The sequence below is a fragment of the Macaca nemestrina genome, chromosome 6 (genome assembly GCF_043159975.1).
Source record: "Macaca nemestrina isolate mMacNem1 chromosome 6, mMacNem.hap1, whole genome shotgun sequence".
In the NCBI taxonomy this organism is placed as follows: Eukaryota; Metazoa; Chordata; class Mammalia; order Primates; family Cercopithecidae; genus Macaca; species Macaca nemestrina.
This window is the reverse complement of record NC_092130.1, coordinates 22,740,097-22,767,848: the sequence shown is the minus strand read 5'-3', so window position 1 is coordinate 22,767,848 and position 27,752 is coordinate 22,740,097. Positions and strand designations below refer to the sequence as shown.

The 27,752-nt window shown below is 40.5% G+C and overlaps 1 protein-coding gene across 4 annotated transcripts; it reads right to left on the bottom strand.

Annotated features, from left to right (window-relative positions):
• Positions 1-1,167: 1,167 nt before the first annotated feature.
• Positions 1,168-26,721, bottom strand: LOC105482365 (SRY-box transcription factor 30). Of its 4 annotated transcripts, none has more exons than XM_011742411.3 (5): positions 25,390-26,721; positions 22,968-23,207; positions 20,952-21,131; positions 12,466-12,958; positions 1,168-1,594 (listed from the first exon to the last, which is right to left on the bottom strand). In XM_011742411.3, exons 1-5 carry the CDS (start codon positions 26,354-26,356, stop codon positions 1,213-1,215), a joined length of 2,262 nt encoding a protein of 753 aa, XP_011740713.1. In that variant the 5' UTR covers positions 26,357-26,721; the 3' UTR covers positions 1,168-1,212. The 4 variants fall into 4 exon arrangements, with proteins under 4 accessions (XP_011740713.1, XP_024648778.1, XP_070954254.1 ...); XM_024793010.2 differs by having other exon boundaries at positions 26,603-26,695; XM_071098153.1 differs by lacking the exon at positions 22,968-23,207 and having other exon boundaries at positions 25,390-26,367.
• Between the last annotated feature and the right edge of the window lie 1,031 nt (positions 26,722-27,752).

The following is a 27,752-nucleotide window of genomic DNA, read 5'->3' as shown; positions in this document are numbered from 1 at the left end:
TTCCACACTGTTTTAAGTAGCAGGATCTCAATTTGCATAAATTATATGGTAATTGAAGAAAAAGTGTATTGGTTGGTGACTATTTCCCATCATCAATTCACTTTGTACCTTAGAGCTCTTTTACCATGATCTCAACCCTGGCCGTCCTGATACTGTTCTAAAAAGGCCTTCTCAATCCCTAACTGGGTACTTACCAGGAGGTTATGTCACAGGTAGAGTTTTTTTTTTGTTGATCGTGAATTAAATAAATTCCACATGCTCTTAAACTTCACAGTTTTCAAGACAGCTGCTTGAGCCAAATCTGGAAGAGCTCTTCCATTCTGGGACATGCTTAAGTCACGTGTACATATGTGTAGAGTTTGGAAATGGCATCAGAACGTGTGCACATCTTTGTTGATACATGTTTAAGTCTCAGATGAGCTAATAGAATCTATGCAATTCTGGAGACTATTAGGTAAAAATGAGTATCTATATATGGTATAGAAAATAATCTTCTATGAATAATATTCTGTTTGCTTATTTCTATCCCCCAAACAGAAAACATTCAACAAGAACAATTTTATCTATGTTTATTTAATTACAACAAAGAACAATGTATGCCAAATGGAAAAAAATACTTTAAAATGATAAAATATTTAGAAACAGAAATGACTAAATTTAGCTGAAGGAATCACCCAGGTGCCATTAAAACACATTTGGAACTTATAATTTGTTATTAGTGTAAGTTAAATTTAGCAACCGAGTCCAAGTTCACTAAGAGTTGTCAAAATACTTTCAAAATGTTACATCAAAAATTGACAACATCCATAAGTATTACATAAACAGCAAACAAAAAATCATTAAAAAAATGTATCCTGAGATAAAATAAAAATCACACTATGCTAGATTTATACCCTTTTTCCCCTCACATACAATTGTGAGGCTTCAGTATTTTGCATGTTCCAGGATAAAGTAATAATAATATAGGTTGATGCAAATTTCAGCCATTAAAAATAAACTACTTAATAACTTAAATATTCCTACAATGAAACATCCAGACTCTAGTTTCACTAATGAAAATTTTATGAAGACATAAATTGCATTTGGTTTTAACTCCTCAAATCATGACTGAAAAACTTTCAACAAAGAATTCTAGGCTTTTTTTTTCTCATACCAACTGACCCAGAATATATTTTAAGAAATGTTTATTTTCTGTGCATATTTGTTTTAAAATTATAAATCCCTGAGCACTTTTTCTTCTTCCTCCTCATCACTGTCAGTGACATTGACTTGCTGGATGCTAGAAGGAGTTGATGTCGGGGCTGTGAAGACATTCTCCAAGGCTCCAATGTCCAGTTGAGGCACAGGGTTTAAGTATTCTTCCCCACTGTGGCTATGACTGTTATAGAAAGAAGTTCCATTCATGTTCTCACAACTCCGAGAATTTTCGCTGTGTGTGCGTTCACTTGAGTAGTCTCTAAAAGAATAGTCTCTATTTAAAGCTGAAAATATAGCCTCATGTTTTTGGTACCTGTCTTCATAATAACCAAGGCATTCTGGCATTGAACTCGGAAAATTTCCATAGCCAAAGGGAGGCCGACTGTAAGGGCATGTACTGCAGCAGAAAAACACAAACAAGGAATTAGATCTTGCCCACATACTGCCTTGCATACAGACTAACACAGCAAGTTAATGCATCCTCTTCGGGGCTTGGAAAGTTCCTTTCTGCAACCACTTCATGTATTCCTCTGCTCTTTTCCCACTGCCCAGTCCCCATCCACAAGAAACCAGCACTGTTATCTATCATTAGCCTCAGGCTTCTTACCTTTTGACAACCATGATAACAAAATTGCTTATTCTGGTCTTTCTCTCATGATGCCTCATACCACATAAGGTTTTGGAAATGCAGATGTGTGTGGAGCTATGCTAAGAATTGACACTTAGTGGCTGGGCGTGGAGGCTCACGCCTGTAATCCCAACACTTTGGGAGGCCGAGGTGTGCAGAACATGAGGTCAAGAGATTGAGACCATCCTGGCCAACATAGTGAAACCCCATCTCTACTAAAAACACAAAAAATTAGCTGGGCGTGGTGGTGTGTGCCTATAGTCCCAGCTACTCAGGAGGCTGAGGCAGGAGGATCGCTTGAACCCAGAAGGTAGAGGTTGCAGTGAGCTGAGATTGCGCCACTGCACTCCAGTCTGGTGACAGAGTAAGACTCCGTCTCAAAAACAAAAACAAAAACAAACAGAATTGACACTTAGTAAACAATGCAATGGTGCAATAGTTGTTTTTCCTGGGTTTTTTTTTTTTTGAAAAGGAAGCTCATGGTGGGGCGGGGGGAAATGTATAACTACATTGAAATCTAGAGATCCGGAATATTGAGGCACTGAAACAGAAGACAACTTAAATTTTTTCATTGACATTCAATAGTAAAGTAAATTTAAAACACTGTTACTACTAGAAAGATTTAAAACTGGTAGTAAACTATGATCTTAAAGGTCTTTTCCAAAACATTTTTTGGAGGGCAAGAATGTGAAGAATCAAAAAGACATTTTGCAGTTTTACAAATTACGGTTTTTTGGCTGGGTGCAGTGGCTCATGCCTGTAATCCCAGCACTCTGGGAGGCCAAGGCGGGCGGATCACAGGGTTAGGAGATCGAGACCATCCTGGCTAACATGGTGAAACCCCATCTCTACTAAAAATATAAAAAATTAGCTGGGCATGGTGGCGGGCGCCTGTAGTCCCAGCTACTCGGGAGGCTGAGACAGGAGAATGGCGTGAACCCAGGAGGCGGAGGTTGCAGTGAGCGGAGATTGTGCCACTGCACTCCAGCCTGGGCAACAGAGCAAGACTTCGTCTAAAAAAAAAAAAAAATGGCAAATCCAAAATTTCTGCCACTTGCTGGGCACAGTAGTGCATGCCTGTAGTCCCAGCTACTCAGGAGGCTGAGGCTGATGATCACTTGAGCCCAGGAGTTTGAAGCCAGCCTGGGTAATATAATGAGACTTCGTCTAAAAAATAATAATTTTTAAAAAACATTACACCTCAAAAATTCTGCTACTCAGACCCATTTGTCAATTTTTTTAAAGTATTATTCTCTTTCAAAGGCATAGAACAGGAATTATAGGAAGAGGTAGAGTCCATCCATCTAGTGACAGATAATCATAAACATAATGACCATACTCATCAGCAAAACCCATGGCAAGTTAAGTGTTTCATTTCTTGCCTTCACACACACACACACCCCAATTTTGTTTCCATACTTTTAAAAACCTAAGTATGACAGACTAGACTTTATCTCAAATTCTGAAACTATGCCCTACCCCCATATCTTCAAGTACTAGGTACCTTGCTGGTGTTAATTATAACAAATGAGGTAAAGTTTCTAAAATTTTTCAGGTTTCCATGCCTACTGCCACTCTTAGTTCAGGCATTTTAAATTTAATACACATGTCCTGAATATACTGTGCTTCTTTTTTTTTTTTTTTTTTTTTCAGACAGAGTCTTGCTCTGTCACCCAGGCTGGAGTGCAGTGGCATGAAATTGGCTCACTGCAATCTCTGCCTCCCAGGTTCAAGCAGTTCTCCTGTCCCAGTCTCCCAAGTAGCTGGGATTACAGGTGCCCACCACCATGCCCAGCTACTTTTTGTATTTTAGTAGAGATAGGGTTTCACGATGTTGGCCAGTCTGGTCTCGAACTCCTGACCTCAGGTGATCCATCTGCCTCGGCCTCCCAAAGTGTTGGGATTATGGGTGTGAGCCACTGCGCACGGCCAAATACACTGTGCTTCTGGCTAGCACAACTTCGCTCATATAGCAGGTCTCTCCATCCATTGAATTCCACAGATAATTCAAGGATGATAAGAGGCTGACTAATGGGTACAAACATACAATTAGAAGATATAAGTTCTAATGCTCAGTAGCACTGTAGGGTGACTGTAGTTAGCAATAATGTCTTGTGTATTTCAAAGTAGCTATAAGAGAGGACTAAAAATGTTCCCAATATAAAGAAATGATAAATAATGAAGGTGACAGATAACCCAAATACCCTGACTTGATCATTACACATTTTATACATATTTATGACATGTACCCCGTAAATATGTAAAATGTTATGTATCAATAAAACAAAAATCTCTCCCTTCCACAAAGCCTTCACTTCAGCTAGAAATAATTCACCTAATAACTATCTTTTTCAGGACTCAGTGTAGGCAAGATGCTATGTTAAGGTTTGGTAGATAATTTTTTAAAAAACATAAAATCTAGGTATATATTAGACATGTGCTAAAGTCTATAATGCCAGCATTATAGTGACTATTTTGGTTTGGTAAAGACGAGTTAGTGTTATGTTCAGAGAACAAAAAGATCAATTAAGACAAAGGCAATCCTAGAAGGTTACATGAGTGAAAGTAAAAAACTATAAAAGCATCATGGTGTAGGGAGAAAAACATTACTTAGAATAGTCCAAATAATAATATTATCCAATAGGTAAGCATTTACTATTTTTCAGGCATTGGCCAAGGAGTGTATATGTTATTTCAATATAACACTGAACGACACTCAGAATGACCCTAACGGATAGATACTATAAATATCACCACTGTACAGATGAGGAAATGGAGCTTTAAAAAGGTTAAATAACTTGCTCAAAATGATAGAATTAGTAAGTGGTAGACAGAATCAGCCAATTTGATTTCAGAACTTGTTCTCCTAACTACCATGCCACCCTACCCAGGCTCTAGTTCTAGCTATGCCACATAAGAACCTGGTAAACTTAAGTAAATCTTACTTTATCTGATCCTTGTATCCTTCTTATATAAAATAGGGATAGCAATGCCTGTTCTGTCAACCTAAAAGGTCTGTCATAAGGAACAGGAAAATATCAGTAATGGAAACTAGAAACACTATTTCAATGTATGACTGGTAAGTCTTATAAGAAATTATTGCAATCTTTAGCTTGAGGATTTGACTTTGGTTCTTTTTTTTATTTCTATCTCCTTATTGATATGATCTATTTGGTAAGACATTGTTCTCCCGGTTTCCTTTAGTTCCTTGAGCATATTTAAAACAGCTGATTTAAACTGTCTAGTAAATCCAATGTCTCACCTTCCTTGGGGATAGTTACTACTACTATCTTTTCCTTGTGAATGCCCTACTTTCTTGTTTCTTTGCATATCTTGTAACTTTTTGTTGAAAACTGGATGTTTTGAATATTATAGTGTGATGCCACTAGAAATCAAATTATTTCCCTTATCCAAGGTCTGTTGTTGTTGCTTGTTTGGGATTGTAGTTGTTTATTTGGTTTTCTAGAGTATTTTTGTAAAGACTGTATTCTTTGTTATGCATGGTCATTGAAATCTCTGTTCAATTAGCTTAGCGGTCACAAATTTGAAAGAGATTTCCTTAAAAACCTAGAAACAAAAACAAAACAAAAAATATTATCCTGGTCTTTGCAGATTGGCTTTGAGTTGGGGCACTCCTTACATACTTAGCCAGGCTGTTTTCAATTCAGCCTTAGTCTTTACTTCCTGCTTACACAGAGCCTACAGATCAGAGTTAAAAGCTCGGGGTCTTTTCGTGTGTTTTCTGAACATGGGTCTAGTTCTGGATATGTGTGTGGCCTTCTGGATTTCATATATATATATAAATATTATCATTACTTATATATATATATTTTATCTATATAATTTAAGAGATGGGATTTTGCTCTGTCACACACGCCAGAATGCAGTGGCATGATCATAGCTCACTGCGGTCTCAAATTGCTGGGCTCAAGCAATCTTCCTGCCTCAGCCTCCCAAGTAGCTGAGACTACAGGTACACCACCACACCCAGTAACTTCCAGAGACTTGAATGGTTGGTTTTTAAAAATAGTTTTCACCAATTACACTTGTTTGCTAGAGACTAGGTCCATGGAGCTCCCTGTGCTGCCATCTCAAAAATGAACTGTATTCTCACTTACCTTTTTAATCATTTGATTCTATTTCTGTTCTTAAACTTTGCTCTTGGATGCAGTTAAATAACTTAGAAACAAGTTGGTCCTTTCAGGTCTTGCTTTTAAGAGTTTTGAGCTGAGCATGGTGGCTCACGCCTGTAATCCCAGCACCTTGGAAGGCCAAGGCGGGTGGATTACCTGAGGTTAGGAGTTTGAGACCAGCCTGGTCAACATGGTGAAACCCCATCTCTACTAAAAATACAAAAATTAGCTGAGCGTGGTGGTGTGGCCTGTAGTCCCAGGTATTCCGGAGGCTGAGGCAGGAGAATTGCTTGCTCGAACCTGGGAGGCTGAGGTTGCAGTGAGCCAAGATTGTGCCACCACACTCCAGCCCGGGCGACAGAGTGAGAATCCGTCTCAAAAAAAAAAAAAAATTAGAGCGCAATGGCTCATGCCTGTAATTCCAGCACTTTGGGAGGCCAGGAGCTTGAAACCAGCCTGGGCAACAAAGTGAGGCCCTGTCTCTACAAAAAAATGAAAATATTAGCTGGACATGGTGGTGCACACTTGTAGTCCCAGTTATTCAGGAGGCTTAGGAAGAAGGATTGCTTAGGCCCAGGAGTTCAGGGCTGCAGTGAGCTATGATCATGCCACTGCACTGCAGCCTGGGTGACATAGTAAGACCCACCCCGTAAAAAAAAAAAAATTTTTTTTAGTTGTGACCATAGCTACATTTAGGCTAAGGTTATCTGAAGCAAGACCCTTCTGAGTACCAAATGTTCTGTGCCCCATAGAAGTTTTCCAATCTAGTTGGTGGGACTATTCCCAGCACTGTGTTAGTGCATGATTGTCAGATACTGTTTTCTCTAATCCTTTCAGGTGGTTCTTTCACCGCCTTGGGTTGTTTCTTCACAAGCATTCACTAATTAGTACTTCACTGAATATTCAAGAGGGGGCCTACACAGTCATTTGGAGTTCCCTCTGTGTGTAGCTCTTTTCTCTGGTACTCTATCCTGAAAAGTCTAGCTAACTAGGTCTCACTGGACTTGCAGTAGAGACGGGTGAAACCCCGTCTCTACTAAAAATATAAAATTAGCTGGACATGGTAGTGGGCACCTATAATCCCAGATACTCGGGAGGCTGAGGCAGGAGAATCACTTGAACCCAGGAGGCAATGCAGTGAGCCGAGATCGTGGCATTACACTCCAGCCTGGGCAAAAAGAGCGAAACTCCACCTCAAAAGAAAAAGAAATGTCTGCATCCAGTGGATAGGATGATTTTAGACTCTGAACCAATGTGTGAAACACCTTGGGAATTTTATTTCTAATGAAAGTCACATAGAGCCCTGGGTAAAAACAAGATTCTTCTGTGCTTTACCTGGATCAATGACAAAAACTTTCTATTCCTTTTATCAAGGTTAAAAAGTCCTTCCAGCCCGGTGTGGTGGCTCATGCCTGTAATCCCAACACTCTAGGAGGCCAAGGTGGGCAGATCACTTATGGCCAGGAGTTCAAGACCAGCCTGACTAACATGACAAAACTCAGTCTCTAATAAAAATACAAAAATTAACCAGGCACGGTAGCTTGTACTTGTAATCCTAGCTACTCGGGAGGCTGAGGAACAAGAATTGCTTGAACCCTGGAGGCAGAGGCTGCAGTGAGTTGAGATCACACCACTGCACTCCAGTCTGGCAGGCAGAGCAAGACTCTGTCAAAAAAAAAAAAGAGAAAGAAAGAAAAAAATTCCTTCCAGGGTCTTGGCTTTATAGAGAGGTTTTAGTTTCAGTACCTATCACCACCTTGAACAGGGGAGCAGAGCAGGGTCAAGACCTCATCTCTATTCGCTTCGCAGACATTAAAACTCAAGTTTATGTTTTTTCCTGTTTTTGTTTTTGTTTTAGAGACAAGATCACAATTTGTTGCCAAGGCTGGACTTGAACTCCACCTCAGCCTCCCAAGTGGCTGGGACTACAGGCGCGTGACAGCATATCCAGCTTAAAACCCAAGTTTATAACCAATGTAACTATTTCTGAATCTGAAAATCATCTCCAGGAACATTATAACTAGTTTTCAACTTGTTGATCATTTTGGCACATGGTGAGTTCCTTGCTGGTGAGTTCAAGTAGGTATTAAATTATTCATATTTAAATTCAACATTTCTAGCTAGTTACAGCAGAAGGTATTCTATGTTAACGAAGTCTATCATGTTTTAGGACTGTAAGTTTCCCTCCTCCATAAAAGTTTAGGCAAAAGTTTGTATATGTATGTAGATATGCATTTTTATGGAAGGAGTCTATAACTTCCATCAAATTCTCAAATGGGTCTCTGACCCAAACAAAGGTTAAAGAGAATTGGGTTTAACCTTTTATTCATTTGCCTAAAATTTTACAATTTCGATGCTATTTTACAAATCCAGGAATTCTTTGAACTTCCCCACCATATATCTGAGTGTATTTTCCATATATTTCAAGCTAGTAAATCCCCATTTGTCTTCATATCTTTTTCTTTATCCCTAATCACAATAGATTTTAAACACATATTTTTTACTCAATGGCCAACAGAATGAAGATCCTATGTATCGCCCTTGAATATGAAAGCCCAATATACTGCAAGAAGAAGAAAGAGGAAGGGGTAGGGAGAAAAGAACTAGTCTGAAGAACTAATGCAGTACACAGAAAGAGAGCATTTTGATAAACACAGTATGATGATGGTTAAGATCTGAAGGCAGGAATAAGATGTTAGCCCCAGAGATGGGGAGCAGCACTTCTGAGTGTCCATCTGTTTTGTAAAGTGACTCCTTGATTAAACCACCTAGCCTACTTGATTTTTACTCTACATACACAGGGCAAAATGAACTGTTTGGTGAAAAAAAATTTTTTTTGGTTTTTTGAGACATGGTCTCACTCTGGTGCCCAGGCTGGAGTACAGTGGTGTGATCTTGATTCACTGCAACCTCTGCCTCCCGGGTTCAAGCGGTTCTCTGCCTCAACCTCCCAAGTAGCTGGGATTACAGGTGCCCCCCACCACACCTGGCTAATTTTTGTATCTTTAGGAGAGACGGGGTTTCATCATGTTCACCAGGCTGATCTAAAACACCTGAACTCAGGTCATCTGGCCGCCTCGGCCTCCCAAAGTGCTGAGATTACAGGCATGAGCCACTGCACCCACTCAGAAATATTCTTTACAGGAGATTCCATTATCAATTGGGAGAAGAGAAAAACTGAAAGAGAATCAATTAATATTGGCATTTAGAGTTTACTGAAATATACTATCTAGACAGTCATAAATAATCTATTTCCTTGGAAAAATTATCATCAGACACATACAGGTATAAGTCAGAAAAACAATTGAAAAATACTATAATTCATAAGGCTAGTGTTCTTTTCTAAAAAACTATGCATAGCTTAATGTTTATAATTGACATACTGCTCTGACATTCTTAAATGAAATAAAATCCAGTATAATAACTACTTAGTCACTTCATTTGGTTCTTCCAATAGCATTATTATTAATTAGCAATAATAGTATTAATGAAAAAGGTAGTTTTTGTCTTCTAAGAACTTACTTTTGGGCAGGCATGGTGGCTCACGCCCATAATCCCAGCACTTTGGGAGACTGAGGCGGGTGGATCACCTGAGGTCAGGAGTTCGAGACCAGCCTGACCAATATGGTAAAACCCCATCTCTACTAAAAATACAAAAATTAGCTGTGCATGATGACAGGCACCTGTAGTCCCAGCTACTCGGGAGGCTCAAATAGGAGAACTGCTTGAACCCGGAAGGCAGAGGTTGCAGTAAGCCAAGATCACGCCACTGCACTCCAGCCTGGGTGACAGAGCAAGACTCTATCTCAAAAACAAATAAACAAACAAGCAAACAAAAACAAAGAACTTACTTTCAAGAGCTTCCTTTTAAAATGTTCCTTAAAGTGTCAGATAATTTGTACATTAACAGCCAAATCTTACAAGCCTTGTCGTGAATGAGTAAGATAGACTTCTAGGATTTAATCTATGTAATATGTAAGGAAACATTACCTGCCCCAACGTCCACTTGACTATGTGAGTTTTTTATTCAAAAGTATATTTTTTTCCATATGATTCTCTGCTAGCAACTAACAGCTGTCAATCAAGAGGAACCATCATAAAAGAAGTCTTACCGATATAGTAAAAAAGACAAATATGAAATTCAAAATCAATCAAACCTGAATTTGACTATTGGCTCTGCCACTGTATAATCTTGATGAGGTTATTTATTAATCCATTTACTAATCCCATTAACTGAAAAAGTAGAGGAATATTATACCCAAGTCACAGGATTGTTATAAAAACGACATGTAAAAATTCTTAGCTCTCAAAACACTAAAACGAAGAAAAATACAACAAAGAAAAAACTAGTAACAGCTAGAGTGAGATTGTGGTACACACCCCATTGTAATTGACTCTTATTCGCCTATCCTGTGAGTAAATAGGGTCCAAGCATTTCCCATATTACAAAATTAATTATGTAACAAATATAATTTCCACAATTTTTGTTATAGGCCTCAAGGCTCTAACTAAGGCCAAGTGTTCCCAAATTTATTCATTTATTAAATTCAATCTACATCCTTCATATTATTCTTATATCTAGGAAAAATTTTGTAAAATTCTCCAAAATTCCTGTAAAATCCTAGATCCTAGAAGATAGCAATGAAAACAGATTATCAACCCCCCAGCCTTAAATTAAAAGTCTCTTGAGGTTTGATCCCTTGAACTAAAATACTTAAGGCCGCAAAAGATAAAAAGATTCTACATAAAACAAAACAACCCTAGATAACAAAATTTTCCCTTTCTCCCTATCTAATCCTCTGGTTCCACTTTCTTCCAGTCCTGAGCTAAGGACCCAAAAGCAGGCAATCCCATTATAAACTGAAACAACATAATATATACCTCAAAAGTTGTTTCTGTTGAGGTGTAGGTATACCCTAGTGGGAAGCAGATTTACTTGTTAAGTAAGAAACAAAAAAAGATTGGTGTTAGACACTTTAATACTCCCGTCTCAACAGAAACCATCTCTGTCTACACATTTAACAGTAATTGAAAAGTAAAGGCTAGGCCAGGCATGGTGGTTCATGCCTGTAATCCCAGCACTTTGGGAGGCTGAGGTGGGCGGATTATCTGAGGTTGGGAGTTCGAGATCAGCCTGACCAACATTGAGAAACCCCGTCTTTATTAAAAATACAAAAAAAAAAAAAAAAAAATTAGCCAGGCGTGGTGACGCATGCCTGTAATCCCAACTACTTAGGAGGCTGAGGCAGGCGAATTGCTTGAACTCGGGAGGCGGAGGTTGTGGTGAGCCGAGATCGTGCCATTGCACTCCAGCCTGGGCAACAAGAGCAAACTCCCATCTCAAAAAAAAAAAAAAAAAGGAAAGTACAGGCTAATACCACTCTATCAGAATACTTTGAAGGGAGTTAAATTTCTATCATTCCAAAATGAAGTTACACATTTGTTTTCCCTAGATATTTCCCTATGAAAATGAATTCCTTTATTGGTAATTTACATGGGAAATTTTCTAGTTTGGTAAAAAGGGCACAAAGAGGTAGTATAACTTTGGTCTTGTCATTTAACCTAGGTAAATAAACAATTTTTCACTTAGACCAAGCGCCCTCCTCTATACCCTTGCTCTTCAAAGTGTGGTCCATAAACCAGCAGAATTGGCAATTACTTGGGAGCTTGCTAGAAATGCAAAATATCAGGCATACTATACCCCCATATAGGATACTACTATACCCCAGACCCAATGAATCAGAATCTGCATTTTAACAAAATACCATGATTTATATACACATTAAAGTTTGAGAAGCATACCCTCTATACAATAAGCACACCTCTATACATTTGACTAAACAATCTTAAGGTCTCATAGTTATTTTGCATGAAAAATTCTATCTGACAACGTTAAAGCCTATATTCTTTTTCTTATAGTTATTTTGCATGAAAAATTCTATCTGACAACATTAAAGCCTATATTCTTTTTCTTTTCTTTTTTTTTTTTTTTTTTTTGAGATGGTCACCCAGGCTGGAGTGCAGTGGTGTGATCTCAGCTCACCGCAACCTCTGCCTCCCGGGTTCAAGTGATTCTCCTGCTTCAGCCTCCTGAGTAGCTGGGATCACAGGCACATGCCACCATGCCTGGCTAATTTTTGTATTTTTAGTAGAGACAAGGTTTCACCATGTTGGCCAGGCTGGTCTCAAACTCCTGACCTCAAGTTACCCACCCACCTTGGCCTCCCAAAGTGCTGGAATTACAGGCACCAGCCACTGCACCCAGCCTGAAGCCTATATTCTTACATAACAAGAGTCAGCTGGAGCTGAGTTAGAGCATGCACTCTCTCTAGCTCCCCCAGTCCTCACCTGGCCCTCTCCATCTATTTATGTTAACTGCTTGTCTCCTATTCAGCAGAACTGAAGAAGTCCCCTTTTAAGTATTTAAAAACAAACAAAAAATGTTGTCACAGGTAAAAACTCATCAGTTGAATGTTTAGGTAAAAGGAAAAAAAAATGTTAATTTACCTTGATGGGAAGTAGTGAGGTCCGGGTAGGAAGTAAGGGTGATGAAAAGAGAATCTTGGTGGTGTCCCGAAGAGTGTGGCTGGATGGCCAAGGGGAGGGGGCTGGTAGACATGTGGGTGTGGAATGGGAGAAGCCTGGGGGATTGGAGCACTTCTGGGACAAGGGGAAACGCTGGAATACTCCTTAGGAGGCTGGATGGTCGAAGTTGCAAATCTGGCATGGGCAGTACTTGCACTATTTGAAATCCTGTTGGTGCTCTCTAGAGAGACAGGGGTGGGTTGCTTCACAGTGTGAGTGCCTTCAGAATGCAGCTGATGAGTGTCTGCCTGGGAAGGCCCAGCAAAGCGTTGGGGCGGGAGTGCTGGATAGAGCGGCAGACTTGGATCCTGGACAGCCACCTGAGCAGCACTGGAGACGCTGGGCTGGAAAAGTGTGACAGGGCTTGGGCGCTGGACTGCAGGTGTGGGCAGCTGGATGGCAGGTGAGGTTTCACCTTTAGAAATAAAAATAGCATAAATCAAGAATCAACTGAGTCATTCCACGTTTTTCTTCTTTCAGTGAAGTTTAATAAATTGTATAAGCAGAGGCCTTCATCAACCACCTTACCTAACTGCATCATCACATCAAACCACTCTGTTTCATTTGCAGTATTTTGAACAAACTGAAGTTATCTTATTTTCTTGTTTATTTACATTTTTTGTCTCTCTCTCCCAACTAGACTCTAAGTGCCATGAGAAGAGCAACCTTTTCTGTTTTGTTTGCTGCTGTATCCCCAGGGTGAAACATTCTGTCTGGCACAGAAGAGGCCCTTAACAAATATTTTTTAGATGAATAAACAAATGAGCAAAATTATTGATAGATATACCCAAAGACTGAAAACACATAAATGTTGGTATGCATATACACATTTAAAAATAATATGAAGCTATTGACACTAGGTACCTTTAAGGAGCCATGATCTAAGACAGGGGACAGGGCAGTGGGGCAGGAGGAAAAGCTAGACTTTCATTTTATACCTACTGGTACTATTTGAATGTTCTGTTTACCTAAATATATTAATCTTATTTTTAATATTACTAGGGGTTTCAGAGTAGCAGTATGGGTCATTTTTCTTTTCTTTTATAAACTTCTCTATATTAAACTAAATTACAAATGACACTTAATTTTTTTAGCCAAAAAAACTTAAACAACAAAATTATTTCCCTCTATTGTATTCAATATGAATACAAAAGGAAATTTCCAAGTGAGAACAGGACTTGCCACATGTCAACCACTGGTGACAGATATAAAAGGAATACTATTGCAGCAGAGCATGAAAGATATGGCAGAATTTTTAAAGGTAGGTGAAACAATTATGTTTTAGCTTTCTGTTCCTGAAGAAGACAAGACTACTGATTGAGCTGCTAAGTGACCCAAATGACACACCTAGCCTAAATTTAATTCAACTTTCCTGATGAAAGACAGATGGATGCCACAGCAAGAGAGTCATGATCTAGTGTATTGCAATACAGTTCCGAATCCATTAATAAAGAAGATGCAGTTCAAGAAATTCTGTGGTTGGACATGTCTCTGTCAGAGACTGAAAGAAATGTGGATCTTTTTCCAGCCTCATCCAGGTGACTTCCCTCTCCTTCCTTTTCTCCAGATAAAGCAGATAATACCCCTCTTAAAGCAGGAAGTAGGGAATTAAAGGACATAGCCACCTGTTTGAAGATGGCCTCTGACCCAGTGAAGTAGAGAAACAGGATGTAATGATGCTGCCCTGATTCTCACCTGATGAGGTTATATGGACTAGCCCTCCTATCTATGAGGCACAGGCCCTACTCAGGCCCTTCCTGATTTATCGAGCACAGCTTAATTTCCCTTGTCCACGTTCCCTCCAAACCTCGTAAATCTATCACTTATCAGGAAATAGTGTAAATCTTTGTGATTATTTGCATGTCTGCCACCTCAACCATGATTACTAAACTGGGAGATTGAGAGCAGGAACTCTCAATTCCTATTTGTATCCCAGTATCTAGCCAGAACCTGGTTAATAAAAAATAGTTAAGAAAAGTATGAATGGATACAGCTTTTATAAAAGTTCCAAAGCCTTTAAATGAATAGGAATACTCATATAAAAGGAGAATGCTAGCATAACTGGCATCAAAGACATGTAATCAAAGATCTGAAGAGAATTCCAGACTACCATGCTATAAGCGAGACACGGTAGTGGGATGGGGTGGGGGGACTCATCTCACCTTCACTTATGTATTTTTCTATACATGCCCACTGACCACCAGACCTTGCAGCACCACCCCCACTGACACCATACCCATTGACCAGAGAGCTTGCAAGCTGTCTGAAAAAACTAAGATAAGCAGCATTCCGCCATAAATCTTACTCAAGGTAGTTAACTCTATCGCCTGCATGTGAGAATGGCCTCCTGGCGAATTCTAGAATGACAATCTAGAATTAGAATGACAATCCTAACCCCTAGGATTGTAATAGTAAAATTTCTAGGATTGAAATACTAAAATCTCCGCCCAGGGAGATTTTCTGATCATGATCAACATATGAGTTAGCATGATTCCTTACTTGTCTGCGCACCCTGCACTCCACCCTGCATATGTAATGACACTCACCTGCCTCATGAATTACGCATATCACCCTCCTTAAGACACCACAGTGCACTCCCTTGGAGAGCCAGCCAGAGAACCCTTTCTCCTGCGCTGTCTCTCTTAATGCCCAATCTTTCCAGGCATAAGCCCTAACAACCCCTGTCTAGGAAAAATTTGCCTGGTCTCTTGTTAATTTCTGTTACACTGAGAGCCAAGAACCTTGTGCCAGTAACATAAGCACTTTCAGAAACTAGAAACAGGTTGGGTGCCATGGCTCACATTTGTAATCTCAACACTTTGGAAGGCCAAGATGGGAGAATCACTTGAGTCCAGAGTTTGAGACTAGACTGGGCAACCTAGCAAGACCCCATCTCTACAGAAAAAAAAAGAACTAGAAAGAGAAGAGGAGCTTGGGAGATGGTACTAAATGTGAGTGACAGAGTAAACAATGTACCAGACACAAAAATAATACCAGACAAGGGCTGGGCATGGTGGCTCACGCCTGTAATCCCAACAGATAGATGGAGGGAGGCCGAGACAGGTAGATTGCCTAAGGTCAGAGGTTCAAGACCAGCCCGGCCAACATGGTAAAACCCCATCTCTACTAAAAATACAAAAATCAGCCGGGCATGGTGGCATGCACCTGTAATCCCAGCTACTCGGGAGGCTGAGGCAGGAAAATTGCTTAAACCTGGTAGGTGGAGGCTGCAGTGAGCTGAGATCACACCACTGCACTCCCACCTGGGTAACAGAGCACAACTCTATCTCAAAAAATAATCATAATAATACCAGACAAGACAGATTCTATCAAAGAAATAGTAAAAGTAGTTATATTTATATCTATAATTGCTACGACTACCTTATTAACTCTTTGACAGCAGAGACTATAAAAAAACTTTATATATTTTCCTAGCAGAGTTTGCCCCATAATAGGATTTAATAAACCTTAGTAGTGAAGGTGGCAGGCAAGCAGGCATACAAACGTGCCACTGGAATTCACTCAGAAGATATCTGAGATAAAACTCACTGTCACAGGGGAGATTAAACTGCCACAATTCACATATATTTACTGAATATCTTAATGGGATAAAAGTGTACTGGGAAGATCTAGTACAGGACAAGTGATTGATTAGAACAAAAAGGTTTGGTAGAATACCCAGTAAAATGTCATCAGCTTGAGGGCCAGGTGCAGTGGCTCATGCCTGTAATCCCTGCACTTTGGGAGGCTGAGATGGGCAAATTACTTGAGTCCAGGAGTTCGAGACCAGCCTGGCCAATGTGGCGAAACCCCATCTCTACTAAAAATACAAAAATTAGCCAGGCGTGGTGGCGCTTGCCTGTAGTCCCACCTATTTAGGAGGCTGAGGCAGGAGAATCACTTGAACCTGAGAGGCAGAGGTTGCAAGGAACAGAGATCATGCCACTGCACTCCAGCCTGGGAGACAGAGTAAGACTCCCTCTCAAAAAAAAAAAAGCAGCAGCAGCTTGATTGAGAGCCAAATAATGGAGAAATATTACTAGAAAATCCATTAATTCAGTGTGTGAAATATTATGCAGTAGTAATCACAACATATATAAATTTATGATCCTGGCTAAAGAGAAAGTCAAAAAAATCTACCCTGGGGTTATTCAATTTTTGGAATATTGATACTGGCTAGGGAAAAGGCTGATAGAGATTAAAATAAAAAGTTCATAGAAAAATGGAGATTATTTTACACAACAATGCTAAAAATACAGAAGAAAGAAATGTGCCTCAAAGTCACAGTTACTATGGCTAACTGGCAAAAAATAAAAAATGATAACAAAAATAACAACAAAAACAACAAAAAACCTTCAAAAGCTTGTCCAAATGTACAAATAAGTCCAACTGCGGTGAGGCAAATGCAAAAACGTTAGGCAGTCCAAAGGAAAACAGAAGGAGCCACATCTGAGAGACCTCAAAGTCAATACTAATTGACTCTAAATATTTTTACAAAAAGGAAAGAATCAGTGGAATTATTTAGTCATTACGGTATAAACAGCAACTGAAAGAGAATAGACAGACTCAATAAATTCTTTCTACTAAAGAAGACCTTAAGAAGATTTCTGAACCCTAATTTTCAAAGCAAATAGGTTAAAAATATTAGATCAACTACCATATAATGACAAGTTCAAAGAATGTTCTAATTCAATTGACAAAAAGAATATAAATAGATCTTAGATGGCATTCACCTAAGACTTTTTTTTTTTTTTTTAAAGGAAGAAAAAGAAAAAGAAAAAAAAAAAGACAAACCTCTGTCCAGGCATGGGGGCTCACAGCCTGTAATCTCAGCACTTTGGGAGGCAGAGGTGGGCAGGTCACCTGAGGTCAGGAGTTTGAAAAACCAGCCTGGCTATCATGGTGAAACCCTACTAAAAATACAAAAATTAGCCGGGCATGGTGGTACATGCCTGTAATCCCAGCTACTAGGGAGGCTGAGGCAGGAAAATCACTTGAACCCAGGAGGCAGAGGTTGCAGTGAGCTGAGATTGCGCCACTACACTCCAGCATGGGCAACAGAGTGAGACTTCATCTCAAATATATATATAAATATAAATATTTAAAAATGTTTTTAAAAACCTCAAGGTAGAACTGAGAAAATTTTAGACAAAGTAGGTACAAATGGCTTCTGCCAGAGATTTTTAGAAAGTTAATATGACTTCCAGCTATTGAAACTGGTGACCTTGAGAACTCTAGCTTGGTGAGTCTATTAGCTACACCTGAAATGGTGGTAAAATCTATACAGTATGATATTAATGCGCAAAGCTTGCTACAGAAAAAGAGCAAATTGTTTCTATATGAGAAAAATCACATACCTCACTATCTTGGTATCTTTCTTCCATGGAAATAAAGCAAACATGCTTGAAAAACAAAATTATCATAACTTCATATTTAGAATATGAAATTACTTGAAACAAATAAAAAAGTATATAAATTAACATCTGCACATGACAAGATATTAAAATTATGATTCCCCAAGATTATAGCACACAAGAGATGTGCTATAATCTGTTCTAAAAGCTTCACAAATGATTTAGAATATTAAATATACAGTGAAATTTCCAAATTTGCAAGTGATACTGACTTCTCTAAGTAATATAACACCAGTTGATGAGAACAATCTATAAGAATATATTTCAAAGCTATATGATTGGGGAATAAAATAGCAGATAAATTTCATGATTTATTATTAAGGTGTATATCTTAATAATTCCCAAATTATGCTTATAAGATAATGTTCTCTGTTTATCTTTTAAGATGCAAGAAATAATTTTGTTTGTTTTTAGAGACAGGGTCTTGCTATGTTGCCCAGGCTGGTCTCGAACTCCTAGGCTCCCAAAGCACCAGGATTAAAGGCATGAGTCACCACAGCTGGCCCAAGAAATGAATCTTTAATGACACTATATATCACCAGAAATAAGGGATACTGTAAAAAACAAAACAAAACAAAAAACTAAGCACAAACAAAAAAATAATTGTTGTCTTAGATTTGATTACTGTTGTGCATAGCTCTGAAATGCTTCCTATAATTCTACCTACCATACTTAAATACAACATCATGGAGAAAGAACCCTGCCAACATTAGAAAAAATTTTCCAGTTTCTACTCAACCCTTATCTTTGCTCAGAATGGCATAAAATTAATATATCAAATGTCAGCTGCTTCAAATAAGAACACTGTTAATTCTGTTTCTGGGAAGAGAAAATATACAGCATTTAACAGTGGGTAGAAGCAGATGTAAGTGAGGTCTTGGAAAAAGGGGTAAAAAGAAGAAACTTATATTATGAAAACAGAAATCATAACATAACACAGGCTGGGCATGGTGGCTCACACCTGTAATCCCAGCACTTTGGGAAGCCGAAATGGGTGGATCACTTGAGGCCAGGATAACATGGTGAAACCCCATCTCTACTAAAAATGCAAAAATTAGATGGGCATGGTGGTGTGCACCTGTAGTCTCAGCTACTCGTGAGGCTGAGGTGGGAGAAATGCTTGAACCCAGGAGGCAGAGGCTGCAGTGAGCCGAGATCGGGCCACTACACTCCATCTTGGGTAATAGAGCAAGACTCTGTCTCAAAAAATAAATAAATAATGTAACAGAAAAACAAGGTAAGCGGAAAAAGTCATAATTAAGCCTGGGTTGAAATACAAGATTAAAGAAGTCACTACCAAATAGTGAAGACTGAGAGTGCCTGACTGTGCTAGGAGAGAATAGGGCTATAGGATCAGCTTTCTGCATCTCTCTCTTGAGTCTAGACATCTGGAATGTAGCTTGTTGCTATCAATTGCTAAAATGATACATTAAAAACAACAACAACACTGAAAATGTCTAAAATTCTAGTAAGTCAGTTTCCAAGGTATCTAAAACTCTCAGCTCATATGGGTGGCTTTATTACCAGAAGGATTTAAACAGGTTAAAAAAAAATAGAAAAAGCAGGTTTAAGCAGTCTTAGTAGTTTCAAGAATGTGGGCCAGGTGTGGTGGCTCACACTTATAATCCTGGCACTTTGAGAGGGCAAGGTGGGTGGATCACTTGAGCCCAGGATTCGATACCAGCCTGGGCAACATGACAAAACTCCATCTCTAAAAAAATACAAAAATTAGCCGGGCATGGTGGTGTGCACCTGTAGTCCCAGCTACTAGGGAGCCTGAGGTGGGAGAATCGTTTGAGCCCAGGAGGACAAGGCTGCAGTGACCTGTGATCCTGCTACTGCACTGCAGCCTGGGCAACAGTGTGAGACCCTGTCTCAAAAAAAAAAAAAAAAAGTGACAGCAAGTAGTGAATGTATAAAGCTCTCCTTTAAAAATGGTTAAAACATGTTCTGGGGGCCAGGCATGGTGGCTCATGCCTGTAATCCCAGCACTTCGGGAGGCTGGGGCAGACAAATCACCTGAGGTCAGGAGTTCCAGACCAGCCTGACCAACATGGAGAAACCCCATCTCTACAAAAAATACAAAATTAGCCGGGTGTGGTGGTACATGCCTATAATCCCAGCACTTGGGAAGGCTGGGGCGGGTGGATCACCTGAGGTCGGGAGTTCCAGACCAGCCTGACCAACATGGAGAAACCCCATCTCCAGAAAAAATACAAAATTAGCCAGGTGTGGTGATACATGCCTATAATACCAGCTACTCAGGAGGCTGAGGCAGGAGAATTGCTTGAACCCGGGAGGCGGAGGTTGTGGTGAGCTGAGATTGCACCATTGCACTCCGGCCTGGTCAACAACAGTGAAAACTCTGTCTCAAGAAAGAAAAAAAAAAATGTTCTGGAAAAACAAACCAATGATGAATAGCCCTATAACAAGTTATTAAGATACTAGCTTCTCAATTTTTGGTTCTTAAAATCAATAACAGGAATGTAAAGAACTCAGAGGAGACATTTAGAAAGATTAATATAATGAACCAAACAAATATTTGGTAGAAAATAGATTACTTCCACTGCTTTTCTAGAGCAGTGAGAGAATGGTCTCAACAAATCAGCATCATTACTAAGTTCCAGGACAGGATGCCTCATGCCCCATTATCAAGACATTCTTTCATGCTGTTAGTAAAAAGACTCTCCTTTTTCCTATTGAATTACCTCAGTCATTTCCTGCATTATCTGCCTAATCTATGGGCCCATCCTGATTTGCTTAAAAGGTCTGAGGTTTTACACATGGATTATTTGCTACTCTGGCAGACTCTGGTTTTGATGTCTACTGAAATTTTTCCTTCTCCAATTTAATGTTCTCACTTTCCCTCTTCTTTTTTTTCCTTAATATTGTTGTTCCAAATTCTTAAGACTAACAGAAAGAAAACTTCAAACTTGAGGTAAAATTTTCTTGCAGATATTTAAAAAATAGTAATCTACAATAAAACTAACTCACCAACTGGATGAGTGATGGGATTCTGTAGGCTGGGAATTACCACAGAGTATGTAGGTGAGCGATAAGGATAAACTGTTGTAGGATTTGTAGAGATGATATTCTGTGTGGTACCAGAAAATACATTGGAAACACTTAGAGGGAATCGTTTTCGCTTCCCTGGACGAGGCTGATAAACCCAACCTATAGAAGACAAAATATGTTTAAATGTGTAGCCTCTATTTAGCCTTTAAATAATTTTTTTCATACTAAAATGCAAAGCACTTTAAAGTGTTTTTAAAACAAATTATTGTCTAAAGTATCTTTTCCAGCTCCGGGATATTATTTCAGTGAATGACTTCTCCACTGTGTATTTTAACATACATATCCAAATAGCTCCTGACTAGTGGCCAATGTTACAACTCATAATTGAAAGGAAGAGGGTCAATTTTTTTTTTTTTTTTTTTTTTTTTTTTGAGACGGAGTCTTGCACTGTTGCCTGGACTGTAGTGCAATGGCGCAATCTTGGCTCACTGCAACCTCTGCCTCCCAGGTTCATGGGATTCTCTTGCCTCAGCCTCCTGAGCAGCTGGGATTACAGGTGCACACCACCACATCCGACTAATTTTTTGTATTTTTAGTTGGCCAGACTGGTCTCGAACTCCTGACCTCGTGATCCGCGCGCCTCGGCCTCCCAAAGGGCTGGGATTACAGGCGTGAGCCACTGCACCCGGCCAAGGGTCAAATGTTTTATAACCAATGACACAGAATGAATCTGTAGTAGAGTCAACATCAAAACCCCTGTACTTGAATCCCAAAGCCTTTCCTCCACCTTATCAAACAATGCCTCACTATGACATTATTCATCTCCTCATTTCCTCACTTTCTGTAAGATACAATTGTCTATATCTTACAATGCAATAGTCACTAATAATCAGTCACTTTTTTTTTTTTTTTTTTGAGACAGAGTCTTGCTCTGTCACTCAGACTGGAGTGCAGTGGCAAGATCTCAGCTCACTGCAAGCTCTGCCTCCTGGGTTCACGCCATTCTCCTGCCTCAGCCTCCCAAGTAGGTGGGACACAGATGCCCACCACCACGACTGGCTAATTTTTTTTTTAAATGTATTTTTAGTAGAGATGGGGTTTCACTGTATTAGCCAGGATGGTCTCGATCTCCTGACCTCGTGACCCACCCGCCTTGGCCTCCCAAAGTGCTGGGATTACAGGTGTGAGCCACGGCACCCGGCCGATCAGTCACTATTTTTATGCCTAGTTCAAGAAAAGTCACTCTCCTAAACTCAGCAATCTCCAAGTCCACAAATAACTCAATTTCTTCCAAAGTCAGACCAGTGGAACTATGGCATTTGCAGCCACTGTGTAATCAGAACAATCACTGGTTCCCTACAGCTGCTGCCTCTGACCTTCATTCCTAGAACCTCTCTCCCAATATTTCAGAAAATAGTAAGTTTTGTCCCACCTTGCACAGACATGCTGGCCATACTTGCATTTTCCCAAGCTTAATCCCTATATTCTCACTGCTAGGGAGAAATCGGATTTATTTCACACTATATCATGACAGGGCTAAATCTGTCAATCAGAAGGCAGGACTTTGTTCTGACAATCATATGTTAAAACGGAATATGGTGACAATCCCTGCATTCTCATTAAGTGTAGACTGCATTTTTTTCTGTTGCTATCATTTGAACACTTCTATAGTTTACTTGCAAAATCATAGCCTAAAGCTTTCGAGATGTACTTTCATTAAATTTATATCTATCTAAATCAAAATCACAATGAAACTGAGTGTCCCCTGATTTGTATGGGTTGGTGAATATGAAATCAGATATCCCTTTGCTTGGTTCCACTTAAGGAAACTCATGCCCAGTGTCATGTCAATTGTTGTTATATTAGTCATTATTCTCTTTTTTGTACATACCAGAAAAAAATTATACATTTTTGTCTTTCAAACTCAACCTACCCTAATCTTTAACTAAATAAATTCATTTAAAAGAAGTAAGAGGCATTATTTCATTTGATTACCAGGAAATTCCTCTCTGTGCTTTTCTTTAATCTTTTGTGCTTCATCGTAATAGGGTTTCTTTTGTTCTTCACTAAGTTTGTTCCACTCTAACCCAAGCTGGACACTGATTTCTGCATTGTTGGCTGCTGGGTTAGCTTTGGCTAGTGCTGGTCGGTGGATCCTTGCCCAAACCATAAATGCGTTCATGGGTCGCTTCACATGACCATTTCTGTCCTTACTGAAGGGAGTGTCTGGTATGCCTACATGACAAAAATTAAGAGGCTAAATTAATGTGCCACACACACACACAATTTTAAGGTAAAGTGCACCTCCATCTATACTTATTTTTGAAATATGTGGAGGAAATACACACTTCAGTATAACCAAAAAAACCTGCCAGTATTCCACAATTCCTTACATCCCCTGAACTCGCCATTCTGAACTGTAGTTTAGAATGACTCCTTTTCCTCAAAGAGAGTAATACTGTTGAAGATACTGTGGAAATAATCATGTTGAAGAGAGTAAATTGTTGGCTTATTACTTCTTTGATCTGTATTATTAGTACCTCTAACAATAATTAACATTTAGTTTATTTACCAATAAAAATATTCTATCATTAAGGGACAGGAACCATGCATGACTTACTCATGACTATAATCTTAGCTAGGTAGAGGTTCTCTAAACATTCACAGGAACTCATCTACATGCTGCTCTTGTGTCCTTTCAAGCAAAAATATTTATCAAACTATAATACTATATTAGTTGTATTTCACTATGAAGATGAAAAGTGGAATCATCAACACTAGTCCCGTGTACTGGGAGAAAAATGAGAGAAAACAATAAAAACAATTTTTTGGGTCAGGCAAGGTGGCTCACGCCTGTAATCCCAGCACTTTGGGAGGCCAAGGCAGGTGGATCATGTGAGGTCAGGAGTTTGAGACCAGCCTGGCCAACATGGTGAAACCCCATCTCTACTGAAACTACAAAAATTAGCTGGGCGTGGTGGCTCATGCCTGTAGTCCCAGCTACCTGGGAGGCTGAGGCAGGAGAATCGCTTGAACCCAGGAGGTGGAGGTTGCAGCGAGCTGAGATCACGCCACAGTACTCCAGACTGGGCAACAGAGTGAGACTCGGTCTCAAAAAAAGTTTTTTGGAAGTCACAGAAGGCAGGTGCAATGGCTCACATTTGCTTCTGACCTTCGTTCCTAGAACCTCTCTGCCAATATTTCAGAAAAAAAATGAGAGAAAATAATAAAAGTAATTTTTTTGAAAGTCAGAGAAGGCAGGCACAATGGCTCACACCTGTAATCCCATTACTTTGGGAGGCCGAGGCGGAGGATTGCTTCAGCTCAGGAGTTCAAGACGAGCATCTCTTTTTCATAAAATAAAATTTAAAAGAAGAAAGTCACAGAGCCAGTTGAAATTTCAACAAAGGAAGCTATCAAATTCACATCTCTCATGTATTTTATCAAAAATAACTGTCCATAAATTTATATTTTAGGATTGCCTGATATATTAAAAATTTATTTAAAACACTAAGGATGAAATAAGTAGTATAAAGAAAGCTTTCCCTTTCTTTCCTTTAGAAAACAAAAATCTAAAAAATACTAAAGAGAAAAGCAACAGAGTGGAGTGGAGAGGAAGAATCAACACAGAAAATTTAAAAAATAAATAAAGTTAAAGAAAATATGAACCAAAGATTAATATGACTTTCCAAGATGTTCATTGGCAAAGTGTTCTGTGTGAACTAAATCGTAAAATAAGAATTTGCTAACTTTGTATCTGGAAATACTGGATAGACATAAAAACATCTATTTGTACTTGTTACCGCTGCAACTAGTCATTTCTTTAAAAACAATATTTATGGCTCATTCTACCGTATTCTTTTCAGTATTTCTATAAGTCCTTACCTTTCAGAGGAATAAACACTAAAATATTACATCGAATCACGTACTGTTTTCTGCTAGAAGAATGTTTACTGTTCATTTTTAAAGATAGCCTCTATAATGGATATAAACTTTCCTATTTAACTATAATCCCTTTTTTCATTAAACACCATAATTTCCTCTATATCTTGACACATATAAAAGTACTGAGCTATTATAATACAATATTTTTAATCTTGATTATTTGTAGCATATAAACTGAGGGCTCTGTGCTGTCTAGAAAATACCTCTATTTTTGTGTACAAAAATTAGTCCTATCTAAATACTGGGCCTTAAAATCGATTTTTTAAAAAATACTTGAGAATCTTGAAGGCATTCGTGTATTTTACTGCTACATATACAAGTCGATCAGAAGTGATACCTGTGCAGACTCTGCCCTGAAAAGAATCGGTTCCATGACTTTACTTTTGTAGTTTAGACTTGGGAACTGCTGACAAAACAGCTATGGGCAACACAGGTGCAGTTTCGAAAACCCGACTCCCCTGCTGTCTAATACCTGCATCTGAGGGCAACACGGTGAGCGGGACATCTTTCGTTTCGATTTTTACAGAAGGCTCCAGTAGGGACTGCATTTTAATAGGCACTGGTGTAAGGGGGACTTTGGTCAATCTTATCAGCTCTGAAGGCGGAGCTCCCTGAAACTGGATCCGGGCCCCAGGGGGGACCGTGTGGAGAGTCAAAGGGATCCTGAGGTCTTGCTGGTGCGGCCCAAAGGCACCGGACGTTGGGGCCAAGATGACCTCCGCGCTGCCATGAACTAGGCCATTGGACGCGGGCTCCGCGTCGAGCCTGCAGTCCTCGAGGAGTCTCTCGGGTTCCTCCGTTTTGATCACACCTTCTCGGATGGCCGCCGGGCTTTTGCCATCCCCGCCTTTCATCGCGTCTCTCATGACCTCCTCGGCCTCCAGCTTGCCCTTCTCGTTCCCTCGGAAGTAGCCGAGGGCCGGTCCCGGACCTTCCAACTTGACCACCCTGGAGGCTCTAGGACCGGTCTCGACGCCCCCACGAGGACCCACTGACGGGTCCAGGCCGGGCCCCAGCTCCTGCTTCTTGGCCTTGAAGTGCAGCGCCCGGGGCTGCACCGGGTGCAACTCCGGCCTGGAGGGGGCGCCCTCGGACGCTGACGGCGGCGGCAGGAGCCGAAGGTCGGGCCTGAACTGCAACAGCCGCGCCTGCGCGGGCGAGGCAGCGGCTTCCTCGTCCCGGGCCTGAGGCTGTGGTAGCAGCAACACCTGCTCTGGCTTCACCTGCAGCAGCCGCCGCACCGCGGGCGGTAAGCCGGACGCCACGGCCTCCCCGCACGACGAGGCCAAGGTCGCACTGGCGGCCGCGCTTAGTGTGGGAGGCGACGGAGGGGGCTCCACGGCCGCTGCCCAAAAGGTGGTGCCCTCGACCGGCAGCAGGGGCGGAGCGGGACGCAACGGGCGCTGTTGAGGCTGAGGCTCCGGTCTGGCTCTCTCCATGGGGGAGGGGGACGCCCCGGCCTGGATTGTGAGCTCAGCCGTTTGTTGGCGACCTTCCCCCTCCCCCTTTCGGTTAAGACCCTTGCAAGGCCTTTGCTACCCAGAACCCTACGCGGTTCAAAATGCAGCGGTCTATTTGGGCCTCACCAATCACAAGCGACCGATACCCCTGGACGGCCAATCACAGGCGGGTTTTCCGGCTCTTCCCGGTCCCTACTCTCGCCTCGTGCTGAGTCCTCCAATCACCTGCCATGGCGGAAGCCGCCGCACTTGTTGCCCATTTTCTCTGACTCTCCCTCTCTTGTGGAGTTCTCTCCCCGGCCGTTGTCTTTAGTTATCCCTACCCCGCCCGGAGCTGCGACAATGGCGTTGCCCAGGAAACGCTGCGCTTCCAGGCCACTGACGTCCAGGGAATAAAGTCTTGCGTCACAAGGCGGGCGACGACTTGTGGGCCCGCTGTGTGCGGAATGAGTAATCTGTCGGCCCTGAGTATCACCAGGGCTTTTGTATCACCAGGGCTTTTGAATCTTTGCCAAGGGAGAATGGTGAAGATTTTGCAAATTATCAATAACCCATTACCTGATCTTGCTGGGGAGGCTTTTCGACTTTGTGTGATTATTGTGCTAAAGTTTCAGTTAATCACCAGGCCCTGTGGTCCTACTTCCAAAATATTATACATCCCAAATTCGTCCACTGTTTTGTGTTTCTACCTGCCATTATCCTGTTGCAGGCTCCCACCATCTTTCACTGGGATACTGCCTTAACCCTGTACATAGTCTCCCTGTTTGTCACTCTTGCCCCACTACACTCCAGCTGCCAGTGATCTTTCGAAAACGCAAATCTGAGGTTGTCACACTTTTCCTAAAGCTTTCCGTGGCTCCCCACTGATCATGTGATGAAAGTCTAAAATTCTTAGCAAAGCCTTAAAAATCCCCCCAATGGCTTGGGATCTAACCACCTACTACTACTACTATTAGATTGGTGCAAAAGTAATTGTGGCTTTTGCTCTTAAATAGTTACTGAGTCTTTGGGTTTCAGCCACATTGGCCCCCTCATCATTCTCTTTACTGTAGGCTCTGTAAACATGCTCAGCGTGCTACTCTTTCCTTTGTGTCTCCTTAATTCCTCCTTCCCATTTTTCAAATTTCAGCTTAACTGGGACTTCTTCAAAGAAGCTTTTACTGACTCTGAAAATCAGAGCAAATCTTGGTCTACTTATACCTCTATCACTTCATTTGCTTACCATGATTTGTAATTAGAATTTTTATGTGATGATTCTACTTCCTCTCTCACTTGACTATAAAGTCCTTGAAGGCAGAACTGTTTGTGTTTTGCCCATCACTGAATCCCCAATGCAGATCATTAAGCCTGGCATATAGTACTCAATAAATACTTG